This window comes from Canis lupus, chromosome 5 (genome assembly GCF_011100685.1).
Source record: "Canis lupus familiaris isolate Mischka breed German Shepherd chromosome 5, alternate assembly UU_Cfam_GSD_1.0, whole genome shotgun sequence".
Lineage (NCBI taxonomy): Eukaryota > Metazoa > Chordata > Mammalia > Carnivora > Canidae > Canis > Canis lupus.
Window position 1 is genome coordinate 73,415,506 of NC_049226.1, and position 15,984 is coordinate 73,431,489.

The window sequence follows — 15,984 nt, forward strand, 5'->3', positions numbered from 1 at the left end:
GGACAAGGTGGCACTGGCACAAACCCAGGGGGTGTGACTTCCTACCTAGATGCCTTAGGTGTGGGGCTTCCCTAGTCCTGGCCCTAGTAGACACACACATCCCAGGGTGTGAACATGACCGGGAACTAATAATTCAAACGCTAGTTCTTATATCACTAAATGTGGCTGTCTCAGGGAACAGAACACAGAATTCGTGTGGGTTTTGAGATAAAGTGAGATTTCAGAGGAATTTTGTATGTGAAGCAGGAGACTGAGGGAACGCTCCCAGGCGCTCCCAGGCTCTCCCAGGCCTGAATTCTCATTCTGCACAGAAGAACTTGAGAAGTCTGTGATGTCTAGAGTGCCTGGATCAGATCTAGGGTTTGCCGTCTAATCTGATTTGAAACTCTATCTAGAGAAGGGAGGGACATGTGCAGAGTGCCTACTGTATGCCTGAAATGGGCTAATGACTGAACATCCCTTTACTGCTGCTTTTAATCATTTGATGATTTGAATATTAATCAATTGGAGGTGGGGACATCGAGGCACAGGGAACATCATGAGTTGAACCAGGTTATACAAGAGATCAAACTTTTCTGACTCAGCCTTGTTGATAACTAAAGACCCTGAGCCAGAGAACCCCTGTCTCCGAGCTCTTTTCTGGCAAAAGCACATGCATGGCTCACAAGGGAAGGTGCAACCATCCCGATCAAATCTGATTCTGCCCCGGAGGCTCTACCTACCTAAGCTTCCTTTCTCCGTGTTTTATATCTTCCTCGAGTACTCCCTTTGTCTTAGGTGACACTTTCTGTATCTAAAAAAGTCCCTGAAAAGATGTAGGCTTTGTTTTCAGTTATTAAAACATAAAAAGTGGCTTTGGTCCACAGAATCCTATGCGGTGGCCCACGAAGTGCCTGGGCCCTGGTGCACACCTGACCTTTTTCAGCTGCTCCATCAATCACTCATCTAGGTCCCATTGGGGAGTGATTTTTTTATGCATGTTCATTAAGCCTCCAAATCAGTTCACCTTAAGATAAGGAGACTATCTTAATCATAACGTGGGCCTTCTAAATATGGGTCTAGATGTCAGATTCAGAAGAAGAGAAATTCCAAGCATGGAGACGATTCAGTGCACAAGACAGCTTCTGTTGGTGACCCTGGGGAGGGAGGGGGCCACAGGGCAAGGAATGTGGGTGTCCTCTAGGAGATGGGAGTGGCCAGCAGGTGACAGAGAGGAAGCCGCTTAAGGCCTGGGTCTCACACTGCACGTAACTGAATTCTGACCACAACCAGAATGAGCTTAGGAGTGGATTCCAGGCCCTCCAGAACAGAACAGAGTTCCAACTGACGCCTGAAAGTTGTCCTTGTGAGACCCTGAGTGTAAAAACTATTACACTGTGTCCAGACTCCTGACCTACAGAACCGTGAGCTGATGTGTGTGGTTTTGAGTGCTAAGTTTGGGATAATTTGTTATGCAACAATAGGAAACAAATACAGCAGCATACTACAGTCCAACTTTAAAATACAAACCTTCTTCCATTTACTTCTTTGCCTTTCATAGTCACTATACTTGCAGAGGGTAAAGTTCTTAGCACCTCAGGTATAGCAGCTTTAATTTTTTTTATTAATTACTAAAGAATTCATCCCAAAGTAATCCTTATTGGTAGTATTGCTTATGGTAGTAATATAATGCTGTTGCCAGTGAATCTAGATCCGCAACTATTGGAATGATTTTCCTATGCCATGTCTCACACAATGTTAAGGAAGAAAACTTTCAGACCAAATGGAGCTCAGAAATTTTTTTCTACAAAGGTACCTGTTTAATTGGCACCAACTTATTCTAAGCTACATGAAGAAAAGCCCTACCACAAATATTTTTTTGTATCAAATGTCATCTAATATAATCTTCTGAACTGCATGGGAAGAAGAAGAAGAGGAGGAGGAGGAGGAGGAGGAAGGAGGAGGAGGAGGGAGAAGGAGGAGGAGGAGGGAGAAGGAGGAGGAAGGCAGAGGGACAGAAGGGGAGGAGGAGGAGCAGGAGGAGAAATACCAGAAGGAGGAGGAAGGTGGAGGATAGGAGGAGGGGAGGAAGAGGAGGAGGAAAGAGGCGAAGGGGAGGACTGGAAGAAGGAGGAGAGGCCGAGAAGAAAGTGAGATTCTGAATCTTTTAGGAGGAGGAGGAGGAGGAGGAGGAGAGAAAGCACCCAAAGAACAGAAGGAAGAAGTAAGAAGCAAGAAGAAGAGCGGAGGAGAGGATGCGGAGGCGGGGGAGCGGGCAGCGGCGGCGGCAGTAGCGGCAACGGCTTGGTTGAGTTTCTTCTTATAACCAAAATTACACACAAAAAAGATGAGGACCCGTCAATGTCATTAATTTCTCTGAAGCATTCATTCTAATGGCAAACTCCCGAGACCTCGGCTATTGTAGACAAAATCGAAAAATGTAGATTCAGGAGGAAGCTGTAGAGCTGGGCTTTCTGCAACAGATTGTAAGCCAAGTCATAAATTGCTAAATAAAGGGGGAAAAAAGGGTGGAAGTTGTGGTTTTGTGCCTGTACACTTGGGGTCTGAAAGATAAATGGGCAGAGGGTTTTCCTGTCCATTTCTGCTATACATTCACACGATTAAAGTCATTAGTTAGAACATGCTACCAAGAAGCTACAGTGAGGACGGGGTTTCCCTTAAGGAAGAGGATTAAAAAGAAGAAAAAGAAAGGCAAAGAAAATCCACATGGAATACATAAAAATATATGCACACTAAAAACCAAGCCAGTGGATGTTTGCTAATAGTGCTGCTTTAAAGTCATATGCTGCACTCAGAGCCTCTGCTCTCGGCATGCTTTTTTTTTTTTTTCCCCCCGGCATGCTTTAATAAGAGACTGTATTACCAAGGTGATACGGGTGATGCTTGGGGGAAGGGGGAAGGGAGTGAAGTTATTCTCATAAATTTGAGCAGAGCTCAAATAAGGCCTATTTCCCCACTCCCCACAGTAGAATGTCCATCTATTTGCCCCCCTACACTCGATCAGTAGCCATGTCTAATTTCCACATACCTTCATTGGCTTTGGCCTCCACAATGTCTGGCCTGGACTCTTCCAAGAGCCCACCTGCTGCCAGTCCTGCCCCTTATCCTTCTCACTCAAGCTGGAGTGCACACTCGGTCCCCTTATTATGTGCAGGATACCACAATATCCATAAACCTTCCAAACGCTTTCAATTGCCATGAAGCTAAGACCCATAATCTCACTGGGACTCCCAAGGCATTTGGGGACATTAGCCTTGTTCACCCATCTAATCTTGTTGTCCCTTTCCCATGCTTGGCTCCAGCCAGCCACATCCATGTGTCCTCTCCTTCAGAGGCCAGATTTTGTCTGGATGCCCAGGATGTGATCATGGGCAACAAAGTTCTTGTTGTTAGGGGGATGACAGTCTGGAGTGGCCGGCAGAGTAGTAAGCAGCCACGGTACAATCTGTGGTTGCAGAGGATATTATGAGAACAATGGAATACCCAACCCGCACTTAAAGTTTGTGGGGAGAGGGGGTTTAGTGTTCAAGCAGGCCTTCTGAAAGAGTCAAAGTTACTTTGGAAAAGGGAAAAAAGAACACTCCAGGTAGAGGGATCTATATAAGTAAGGCTGGGCCTTTCAGAGCACCATCAGCCCCGAGACCAGGGAACCAAGACAGTGGTCAGCTCAATGAATCAGAAGTGTGGTGTCAGGGAGGCCTGTGAGAGGGTCCCATGATAGCCAGGGTGCGAATGGACGAGCTCATGAATCAGTGTCGTTGCCATACAGGGTTACAGACTCCAACTCCTGGGAGGTCAGGCAGTTTCTATGAGTGAAGGAGGCCTGATAGGTACTATGGAAAGCCAGTGGGCATATATCCCAGCTAGCGAGGGGCAGCCCTGCTCAAGTCCAGCCTGCTGGTCCCACTGAGAAGCAGGCAAATGATGCCAGCTCTGCTTTTTCAAGAGAAGCAGGAAATCTGTCGCAATGTAAAGTCTCTTGATTTGGAAAATGTTGGCAACTACCTTATTTCATGAAGGAAACAAAAACCCAGCAGTCCCAACAAAAAACATCTGCAAGCCACATAATTGGCAACTTTGGAGATGGGAGCTGGAAATGGGGTTGGAGTGTCCAAGTGCTAGGAGATTCCCTTGCTTTTTTATCAGAAAGCAAAAGTGTGTAGAATAAAAAGCGGATCCGTGCTCTTCTCACAGCACCATGTAGGGGCTGGAGCTGCTCAGGGGGCTAGAAGAAAGGCCAGATCTGCAGAATCACTCCCCTTGCCCACCAGCCTTTAGTTCACTGAGTCAACAAATACTCACTGAGGACCCACCACGCACCAGGCGCTCTTCCAGACTCGGAAAATACCAGCAGTAGGCAACACAGACAAAATCTTGGACCAAAAGAAATGAACACTCATGTCCTCTTCTTGGGGAAATGGAAAAAAAGGGGGGGGGGACAGTTTTCAGTGGATCTAGCAAAGGCTCCCATAGAAACAAATTCACCCCTCCCAGCTTCAGTCTTAATCCCTTTCTTTGAAAATCATATAGGATATATGTAACCTCAAAGTGGAAGAGGCCCTGGAGGCTGGGCTGCAGCATTCTGGAACTGAAAAGGGCTTTGCCTCCTAAGGCAACCTCTGCTGGGTCCCCGGGATCTAGAATAGTGTGTGTACATCAGCCAGCTCTCAACAAACATGTGAATACATCGGACAATCTGGAGCTCAGAAGTAGCACTGAAATCCCAGAAAAAAAAAAAAAATCACTTGAGTTAGAATTGGGTTTTGCACACTAAAAGTATCTGTCTTTTGCTTCCAGATCTCTGTTTGATGGTAGAGAGGTAGGATGGGATCTTGAGGTGGAGCATGACTACGTCCTTTATTTGGTTAAGATTAGGCATTCAGGCAGAAGTCAAAATCTAGCAAGCCTTCTCAAAATACTAGGGTAAAAGGAGTACTGGGACTTCTGACAGTCTTTTTCCATATTTCCATCACTTAGGACAATTCCCTTCCTTTTCTGACTTTACTGTAATGTGTTTCAAACTTTGTTTGCCAATTCCAGGGAAAACAAATAAAAATCGGTGTCATGCAAAACAGTACTTATGTGAGTTTAGTTGACATCCTTTCCAAACGTGTGGTGGGTGGTGGTGACCCACCCTGTGTCACTGTGAATATCCATTCATTCCAGGTACCCTTTCGGACACTTTATGATCATACCCTCACACCAGTGTAGTTCCAATCGCCCCCGAGATAAATGAATCACCTCGGAGATGGGAACAGACTGTTCCATCATAGAAATTCCCCAAGCGTTCCTGGTGCTCTGACCCCACAAGAAGTCCACTCTCCACAAGTCTCGATAAGATCCCCTCTGCCTCACTTGAACCGGAGCCTGACAGCAAAGCCATATGTTACCAAGAGCTGATCGCCTCCTTATCTCCTGTTGGGTCTTTTTTCCCTTTCTTTCTTTTTAAAGAAGGAAGAGGAAAAGTACCCTGTTTATTTCCAAACTCCCCTGCATCTGATTTGCAATAGGCTGGCATTTGCTGTTAAAGCAGAAAATTATAAGGAGGGCCTAATTGACCCTCCTGTGTCTTTGAAAAAGCCTGTCTGTGGTCTCTAATTGACCCTCTAGGTACCTACGGAACAATGAATGAATCTTCAGGAAATAATGGAGGGCGATGATTAATAGCCCAGGTCTGGCTGGACCTCTGCCTCTCGAAGCTCTTCTCTCTGCACTTTGCTTCCTCCCTTCAGGACACTCGAGTCCCCGGATTTCATAAGCAGCGATTTATTATTATCGCTGAATAATAAATACCCTGCAGTCGACACTTTAAAAAATCGGACACCTCACGATTCTGCAGAGATTGGGATAACATTTATTTAAGCTGGCATTCTCATTTTTCTCCTTGGCAATGCTCGGAAGAGTCTTCCTCTGGTATTTGTAGGCAATGTCAGAACAGGAGGCTTCTCTGAAGTTTCTAGTAGAATTACTCCAAATGTAAAGTCCCTTGAAATTGTGAGATTCTTTTTTTTTTTTTTTTTTCCCTATTCCAAAGAGTGAATGTGCCCCAGTCTGCCTAGTTCAGGTGAAGATAAAGGCCCTTAAGAAGTGAAGGGAATGATGACGAGGATGATGTTGATAATGATAATACTGGCAGGAAGAAGTGACATTCCTTCAGTGTACAGTATGTAACAGCCTCTCCTACGCATTATCTTGAGGGCTGCTCACGGAAGCCCTGAGATGTAGACAGTGCTATTATCCCCATTACTCAGATGAACAAGCTGAGGTACAGAGAGAAAAAGTAATTTCTCCAAAGTTACAAGGTCCAAAGCTCCAGTTCTGTGTGCTTCACAATTCAATAATAATTGCACCAAATGAACAATATTAAGAAAAAAAAAACATGCTCTGACATATGGGTAAGACGATAAAAGGGAATGTCTTCCCTTCCTTTTAGCTTGGCTTAAAAATACTTCCTTTCTCCAGACAGGGTTGGAAAGTATATTTAAATTTAGAAATTTAGAAATAAGCATGTCTCCAGAGGATTGTAAAAAAAACAGAGGTTTTTTTTTTTTATTTTTTTGCACTTTTATAGCATTAACTATGCTTATAATTAAAAATTATTAAAAAGGAAGGAGAGAAGGAAGGAAAAAAGTAAGGGGGTACTGGGGGAGAGAAGGACAGAGGGAGGATGGAAAGAGAGAAGAAACTAAGCCACTAAAAATGCTCCTTCCAAATTCTCCTTCACTCCTGCTGATGTCTCTACCTTCCCCAGAACCTTCGATGGCAAGGGAGCCACAAGCTGTCAGCCAGGCCCTGCTGGGTGCTCTGGGCCCCTTTTCTTCTGAGTCAGTGCTTTGTGGGAGAACAGGCTGCCTACACAGCAAAATTAATGCTTGGGTAAGGATTACAAATTCCGCACAAGCCACGGATGCTCTCCTGCATTAGGTCCCACCTCTGTCATCACAATGCCCAGGGCCACCACTCAGAGTCCTAGGCTTTGGGTGGGCCGTGGGTTTCTGGGAGCCATCAAATCCAGGAGTCACTTCTGGGAGTAACTAAAAAACAGCAAAGACAAGAGTGGAATAGTCCAATCCGTGTGCAATGAATGGAGGTCTTCCCCAGGTGTCCCAGACAGTCCCATTCAATGCTATGGTTTTAAGGACAAACAAGATAGTCTGGGATCTTTGGTCCAAAGTCAGACCCCTCCCAGGGTTACTCGATTCCTAGAGACAGAGAAGAACTCATGGGTCAACTTGCCTTTCGATCGTAAACCAGCCTCTCCAGAGCCCACACCCCCACCACCTCTACTATGCGGCTCCCACGTTCTGGGCCACTATCCACCTGCCCTGATCATCCCGTGGCCAGGTACCAGGCAACTAGGGAGAGCCCCTCCGCCCCAGAACCCATCGAAATGATGTAAACTAGTCAAGCTTAAGTCTGCTTGATTGCCCCTCCCTGGTCCTTTTGGCAGAAACCACACTAAAGGCTCCTGCCCACAGAGTCCTCTCTCTGCCTCCTCAGCACCCCTGGAGCTGCCCTATATGACTCCATGACATGGTGTGTCCCTTTTCTCTTAGTATCTGGGAGTACCACAAACCATCTTTCTGATGACAGTGGTCTCCTGATCTCGACACCTGGGTAATAAGAAAGCCCATCAAAACAGGGAGGGAAGGAGAGAAGCAAGGAAAAGAACTGAAGAAGGAAGAAAGAATGGATGAATAAGGATCTCAAAATCTGCCGTTCTTTTTAAAGACGAACAACTAAGAGAGCTGCAGCAGAAACTTCTGGGGGACATGCACAGCGGAGACACGGGTAGAAGCTATGTGTGTGGCCGATCCACCCGTGGTAGACTACGTGTTCAGTGCTCCTCTGACCACAGCCACGTTGCTCAGGAAACCAGCAGAGAAGTTCACTTCCTTGTACGACTGACAGTAAGCATCCAATGTGCAGCCAGATTACAAAATGTTATCAGACTATAAATAGACCCATACAAGTCCCTTTTAAAGAACTCTTGGTGCTTTTATTCATTAAGATTCAGATGCTATGGAGGGTGCAGATGCGCCTTCTCCTCCTGGATCCCAAATAAAACACCCTGTATGGTAGCAGATGGCTTTGTATAAATCACATGATAGTTTACAGGGTAAGATGACTTCATCAGAACAGTATCACAGTATAATCTTTTTTTTGGGGGGGGGCACACAGGGTAAGGAAAATCTGGCTTTAACTGGAGGTCACACTTCCATGTGAAATTTTGGGTCCATTTAAGGAGTGCCTTGATCAGTGGGTCACCCCACCAGTGACCCTTCTTTCATCATCCTTCCAGAGCGAGCCCTGGGGAATGGGTAAGAAAGTATGTCAGGAAGCCAAGGATGGCTAGGCCCCCACTAGGAGCTTGTTCTAGCAACACAGCCAGGAGCCCTCTCTCACTCAGTCCTCACAGCCTCACAGTGTTTGCTGCCTCATGTGGAAGGAGGGAGTTTTGCCCTGGAAATCATACAACTGACACAACACGTGTTTGAGCACCTATCCCTGGCCCGGGAAAGATGAAACTGGTTTCCATCGACTTTGATCTTGAGTGTAAAATGGAGAGCAATCATGTTGGTCTAGCAGAAGGAGACCGAGCCTGCTCTGTTATGGACGCTGCAAAGGAGGATGGAGCGCTAGGTGCTTCTGGGCCCCTGGCAACCCGAGCAGTGGTGGCTGGAAATGCCTGCTTCCCCAGGATGGTATTCACCACCCAAAGCAGAGCTGAGAGGAGCAAACAGCTAGCATGTGCATTCATCTAGCTTTGGGGAACTCCCTTCCTCGGAAAGAGTGACAAGAACAGAACAGACCACCCTAGCCCTGCCGTCCTGGAACATTCTAGCATTTACAACAACAAAATGGATGTCCCTGTTTCTAAGAAAGCAGGGAGACAGTCTCCCAGTTCCTTACTACACTGGGTCAATATTTAGGGTTAACATTATAAATATATACAAAGAAATATAAGTTCACATGACCACTAGCCCTCTTTGGAAAATTCAGTCCATGATACGCAAATGTTTAAAAGACAAGCCACCTAAGTAACACCCAGGGAAAAGACTGGGGTTTCTGTTTTCCTTAGGTTTCTTCCAAAATCAATAGCATGATTCCTTAATGCCTGCATCATGGAATATATTGTCTGTTACTCAAAAGCATAAGTATGCAGGATCTGTCCTCCAAAGACTTTACAACACACCCTTATAAGAGATTCATCAATTAACCCTGAGCCTCCAGCCAAGGAGGAGGCACATCATCTCTCCTCTGTTCCTTTCTTTTCTTTATCCTTTAAAAAAAAAAAGAAAGAAAGAAAGAAAGAAAGAAAGAAAAAAAGAAGTCAGTCTTCAATTTTTTGTTCCAAATCCTTACTCCAAACTCTTGATTTCTTTCCCCAGTTGCCCGAGTATGGAAAGTATCATGTCCACGCTGGCTCCAGCCAACCATTCCAGTTTTGTCGCCTTTCCCCAAGGAGCCAGGAAGTAAGATGTTCCACGAGAAGTGTCATGGTTAACGAGAAATCCCAAAGCAAGGACTTTTTGTTATGTCAGGAAGAAATGAAAATTCAAAAGACAAGCACTCATCCAAGATTGAAAATAGCATGTTCTTAAACCACAAAAATCAAACAAAAATGATTTTTGAAATTGCATCTCGCAAACACATGCTCAAGGGGCCAGCAAGCTATGACCCACAGGCCAAATCCAGTCCACCACCCATTTTTGTAAATAAAATTTTACTGACTCACATCCGTGTCTACTTGTTTACATATATCTATGGCTGTTTCTACTATACTTCACAGTTTGACAGTTGTGAAAGATAGCTTCCAGGCCACAGAGCCAAAAATATTTACTAAGTGGCCCTTTATAGACAAAGTTTGCAGACCCTCTTCTAGACCAAAAATTAGTTTCTATGACCCTCAAATCCTTGAGCTCACTTTGTCACTTTTTGGTTTTAAATAAAATGATCAAATAAGGGCATTTTAATGACAGCATTAATGAATTATTACTTTGGGGTTAGGAAAGGAGAGAAAGTCAAAGAACTTTTAAAGATTCACAACCATTCTTTTTGAAATAAAAATTAGATATATACCAGGTAACTGACTTCAACCACAAATATTTCTTGAACATGCTCCACGTAGCCGGTGTTTTTAATATGGGTTTTTCCCTTGACTGTGAGGAAAGAAACATTTCTGTTTTTCCTTGCTTTTTTCCCCCTTCTTTTCTTTCTTTCCTTCACCCACCCCACCTACCCCCACATCCACTATGCCCTTGTTTACTTTGCCTGGTCAAATGGAACAGCTTTAAAGAGTCCCCATCTCAAAAAACAAAACAAAACAAAACAAAAAAAACAAACAAAAAACGGGTCCCCATCTCTAATAGGTGTCCTACCTGACAAGGGTTATGCATATATACGTTGTAGGTGTTTGGATCACTGGGTCATCTAAGAAGTGCATTTTACCCCTAGGCTTGATATCCAAACTGTAGGATTGAGTCATTTAGAATGTACTCGATTCCTATAATATGTAGTGATTTTGTTTGTGTTGTTTGGTTTTATTTCCTTGCCCAGAATGATTTCCATTAGCTGGCTTGCAGATTAGCCACCCGGTCTCCCGACAAGAGTTCTTCGATCAAATGGTCTGGAGTGCCCCATGTCTTGCTGCTGCTGCCAAGGGACTGATTTAAGAGATGGACAAAAAGTAGACACAGAGAAGTCCAGATAGTGTGATTAATGGTCGATCCAACTTTCTCTGAACCGCATATCATGACTTAATGGGAAACCCTGAAGAGATTAAAGGGGGGAATTACATTACCATGAATAAAATAAAAAAGTGATATTCTGTCTAAAAAGCTTTTGAGTGCAAGTGACTCGAACAAATATATTAACAGAGCTTACAGCAGATTCAATCAGGTTGAACGTTCCCCAGAATTTATTTTGGACTAAGCTTTATATATCTGAGATGTGAAGAATGAATCTATTCGGGACTGGCAGGAAAGCTATTAATATGCAGATTTTAATTCTGCCTTAGATTCTGTAGCGGTTCTATTGTCCCTCCCTTACTACTGGCAACCTCTCCCCATTACAGATGTAGTACACCTCCAAAAATCTCAATGCCCCAATTATGCTGTAGCGAGCTAAGATTTATTTTCCTCACTTTATTCTAACATCCAAAAATCAGTCCAAATGTGTATTATCAAGACACCGATAAAGTTATTATGTTCAAAAGTATGAGTTATGTCACTCCAATCCATCCATCTGTTGGAAACTCCAACTCAGGGGAGTATTTGGGGGGCAAAACTTTGCAGTTAAGATAGAAATCTGCTGCACAAAAACTAGGTACACATTAAGTTACAATTAAGCCATGATGTTCATGAGGTTACGGTGTATGACCGGTTAACGGGCTGCAACCAAAAGGCAAATATTGAAATGAAGGCGTTTATTTTCGAACCAACAAACCTGAACAGAACCATTACAATAAGTACTATTAGCATTCCAGTTATTGGGCAAAATAATTTCATCTCTAAAATTAATTAAATATATTGGAATGACCTGGGATCATTTCTGTGGCAAGCGGACAGAACAGCACTGCATGAAAGGCAAACTCATTTACAGTCAACTGGCCCATCAATTTCTTGACAGATTATGTTTTAAGTTGATGGGAAGTGAAAGTTAAAAATATGATTCACCCAATAAGGCAGTGATGTGCTCCAAAGGAGTTTGCAAAGCAATTTTTTAAATACACTCTTTTATTATTACTTTTTTTTTTTTTTTAATTTAGGGAAAGAACACCTTTGGGTTGAGATACAAACTATGTTGAAAAGTTCGTCACTTAGAAAACTCTGATTCTGTCTTGAGTTGTATTTTATTTTTCTAAGCAATCTGGATTTTTTGGTAAAGAAGAGTAATAATGTGTATGACAAGTAGAACGGAATGAGTGAGGTCCAAGGGCTTTGGCCAGGTTTTTGAAGAGAATCAGCAGCAGAGTCTTGGCTCAAATCAGGTCTGCAATCCAAGCCCTTCTGGATCACCTAACAAATGAGAAGTGCAAGTGTCTAAAGCACTGATCACGTGATTGGTAGGCACCAGGAGTGCTAGTGACTGTACCTCGAGAACATATGCACTGCAGCGTCGTCTGAACCTGGTGTTTGAGTGTCTATGCCATCACTTACAAGCTGTGTGACCTTAGAAGTGTATCTAGTCCCTCGGTCCCTCACTTTGTCCATCTGTCAAATGGGTATACTCATGTGTCCCCTTCAGTAGGACTGTTGTATTAAATTGAAAAAACAGATACACACAAAGTGCTTACTCTAGTTTCCCCAATGTAATGGCCCAGAAAAGGTTACTTTCATCTGACCTCACCCGCCATGGGTTGGATCTAGCAGACATTCCAACAGGTCTGGTAGTACTCAACCTTTCTAGGCTTTTCTAAGTAACATGTCAACAGCTTGTCTCCTTAGATTGGGTTTCTGGGCCACTGCACCATAAGAACAGGAGTGTTTGTTGAATATACAGGTTCCTGGACCCCAGCCAGAATGTATTAAAATTGCAGGGGAGGGGGCTCCGGGGAATGGATATGTTTAAAATAAATTCCCAACTGAATCTTGGAGACCCAGAATTTTTGAGAATTTCTTATTTCAACAAACAGGATGCAAACATGGAATCATAAACTATCACTTCTTGAGCAAATTAACCACCATTCCACAGCATTAAATATGATTACAAAAGGATGCAACGATGGATCCAATGTTCTTTTGACGATCCTTTGCCCTTGTTTCCCAGGTATGTGCTATGCAGGCTGCCTTTCAGTTCTTAGAACTGCCCATAATAGGACCAGGCTTTAATGTCCCAGTCACACCTACTGTTGGGATTTCCTCCTCATCCCAAGCCCTCCTTTACCTGCCTAAACTCCTTTCTCCCTTTTGCAACCTCAGTTCCAAACTCATCTCATTATGAAAACCTTCTCCATCCCCTAGACAAAGTTAGAGTCACCTGTTCTAAGCTGCTCTAGGACCTTACACTCCTGGTCACAGCACTAATCCTCTTGTGATTATTAAATTCAGTGAATTTTTTTTCTCTCTCTCTTTTTTTTTAAGACTATCTTCTCTTCCCTGGAAACTGATGGAAGGTGGGGACTGCTTCTTCCTTATTCACCAAAGCATTCCTCTTGGCCAGCATGGGGATGGTATGGACTGAACCATGTCCCTCCCAAATTCAGACATTTAAGTTCTAAACCTAATAGAGAGAGGACTTTTAAAGAGGCAATTAAGGTTAAATTAATCATGAAGGTGGATCTCTAAGCCAGTATGACTGGTATCCTTGTAAGCAAAGGAAGAGACACTAGGGACGTGCCCGAAAGACAGAGGGATCACAACGTGAAGACACAGAGAGAAGGCAACCATCTGCAAGCTAAGGAGGGAGGTCTCAGGAAAAACCAGCTCTGCCACCACCTTGATCTTGGACTTCCAGCTTCCCTCCCAGACAGTGAGGAAACAAGCTCCTATTGTTTAAACCATCCAATCTGTGGTGTTCTGTTGTGGCAGCCCTAGAAAACTAATACATAGCCTGTTCCAGGGTAGGGGCTCAGAAGCTGTTCCATGGCCAACCACGACCATGAGGCATCACTGGCTTCTCTCCACTCTCCCCTGCATCTGGGGAAATGAGACTATTGACAAATGGGTTAAACGAAACAATCTGAAGATGTCCCATGAGCAGAAGGCCATGATGGTCCTGCAGGTAGTTGATTCCTGGAAGCAGAGCTTGGAACCAACACAGTATCCCTGAGCTGGGACCTGGACCATCACTCAGTGCAAACAGCTCTCCTGTAAAACTTCTAACTCTGGCAAATGGCCCCGACCTGGCCAGAATGCTGCTGGGAGGAAGGAGGTCACCACCTAATCAAACCACCCTCTGGAGTCATAGGGAGCTAAGCCTCAGCTGTCTCAGGGAACCAGCACATGCTGGTAATTTGTGGCTACCTGCTTAGGAAGAGAATACTTAGTGTGAGAGTGGAAAATTAATTTAGTTTGTTGTCTTATTCTAGAAATAGCCTCATTTTTAATAACCTCATGAAACCCATTCTGCACTGCAGTGAGCTAGAAAATGGCTCAGAGTTCTGGCTCAAGTACAGCTCTGCCACTTAAAGGCTCTGTGACTGTGGCAGTGATTTAATTCAGCCGGCCACGGCTTCCTCATCGGCAAATGAGCAACCATTTACTTAGTAAAACAGACACGATGACTACTCGGTAAGGTGGTTGAAAAGTTAAACCAGATACGGGATGCAAAGTGCTCAGTATGGTGCTCTCAGTAGACCATAACTATGATTTTATCATCATTAAGGAGTCAAATTTTGTTATTAATAATTAATATAACAAATGTTAGCAATCACTGAGAGACGTCCACTGTTTAACAAATATAACCAGAGAGAATACTAGTATCTGTTCTCTGTTTCCTTACCAGAATATTTGCTCTCAAAAATCAATTTTTCATTCAATGGAAAGAGCTGGTGCTAGATATTGGTCAAAATATGCCAGTCAATTAACTCACAGATATTTTAAAAGTTGGAAATACGGGATTCTGCTCGGAGATGCTTTTTCTCACTGTAGTAACCTCCAAGCCCTACAACTGGAGGCTTTGAAAGTGACGAATGTAAGTCTAGGTAGGGATTATCTTTCATCACAGTGCTCTAATAATAATCTCTGCTTTGACAAGAAATTTATGGCAGGCTGCTGAACGTTAGTTTATTGATGATTAAAGTATCAACTGTCCTTGATACAAATAAACAGGGTTTCTGAATCATAAGCAGTGAGACAGGGCACCCACCGGAGCCCTGGGGGCTGTGCAATTTATGGGTATTCAATTCTCATCAATGTATTGTCAGTATATCCAAGGCATCTGACAGGTTCCGTTTTGAGGATGAATGCTCATTCCACAACCCAAGGAGCACAAAAGGTAAGGTCTCAGCCTTATAGGTTTGAAACCTGCATTATCCCCACGGATTTGACACTGGGAACTGCCCTGGGCCCTGGGTGGTTCTATTCCCCATCTTTCAGGATTCGGTGTGTTTAATATAGTATTAAGGACAGGATCTGGCAACTGTTGAAAAGTTTCCATGACTGGGTCCAGGCCTCTGTTGAAGGTACTGGGTGGGAAGTTCCAATGACCAAGCAATATCCCTCAGAGTTCGTGCTGAAGGAGGGCGGTTCTAACAGGGCGTTCGCACACAGGACTTGGTTGCCAACACGGATGCCACAGAGGACTCCAGGCAGACGCTGTTGCCTGTCTGCTCAACAGCCGTTATTCCTCTCTTCATCCTTGATGACAGACCTCCAGCCCCTCCCAGCGCTGAACCAAAAAACAATTCCTGATGTGTGGGACAGTCATGGCGGCCTCATTTCCTTTGGTGAGACACAGACGGGTGTGTGATGCCACGCTGGCCAATGCCTCATGACAGGGGTTCTAGTGGCAGAGCCATCTGGAAAGGTGTTCTTCCCTTTCCAAAGCATACATGAGACAGGCACATTCTTATCTCTTGCTGTCCCTGCTCATTATTATCTGCAAGTGATTCCTGGGACTTGGCAACCATTTTGTGACTGTGAGGTGAGCCTGCCTTGAGAACAAGCCAGTGTGCTGGCGAAAGCAGAGCGGAAAGTCAGAGCTAACCTAGGTGCCTGATAATATTTTTAAGGCCTTGTATTAACCAAATCTGAAACTGCAGATTTCTTTTGACGTGAGATAAAATATTTTGCTGCTGCTGTTGTTCAAGCTCCTTTTAATGGAGTTTTTCTGTTACTCCCAGCCAAAAGCTCCTTTTCTTAAAACGACTCTATCTTTCCTCCAGTGTTTGAAAATATTCCCCATCATTAGCCCTAGTAGCTTAAATTACACAGAATGCTCGTTTTCTTTTTTATAAAGATTGATTTAGTTATTTAAGAAAGAAAGAGAGAGCATGAGAGTGAGAGTATGTGGGGGAGGGGTACAGGGCAAGAGGGGGAG

General features: G+C 44.1%; 1 protein-coding gene across 7 annotated transcripts in view; it reads right to left on the reverse strand.

The window, feature by feature from the left end:
• WWOX (WW domain containing oxidoreductase) overlaps positions 1 to 15,984 on the reverse strand; it is a 952,562-nt gene that overhangs the window by 557,885 nt on the left and 378,693 nt on the right. Inside the window, exon 9 of one of the 7 annotated variants that reach the window (XM_038538237.1) lies at positions 10,705 to 10,773. The exons of the other annotated variants lie outside the window; for them this stretch is intronic. Coding sequence (XP_038394165.1) covers positions 10,720 to 10,773 — 54 coding nt within the window. The 3' untranslated portion in view covers positions 10,705 to 10,719. Of the gene's footprint in view, positions 1 to 10,704; positions 10,774 to 15,984 lie in introns of those variants that run through there. 7 annotated transcript variants of the gene reach the window in all.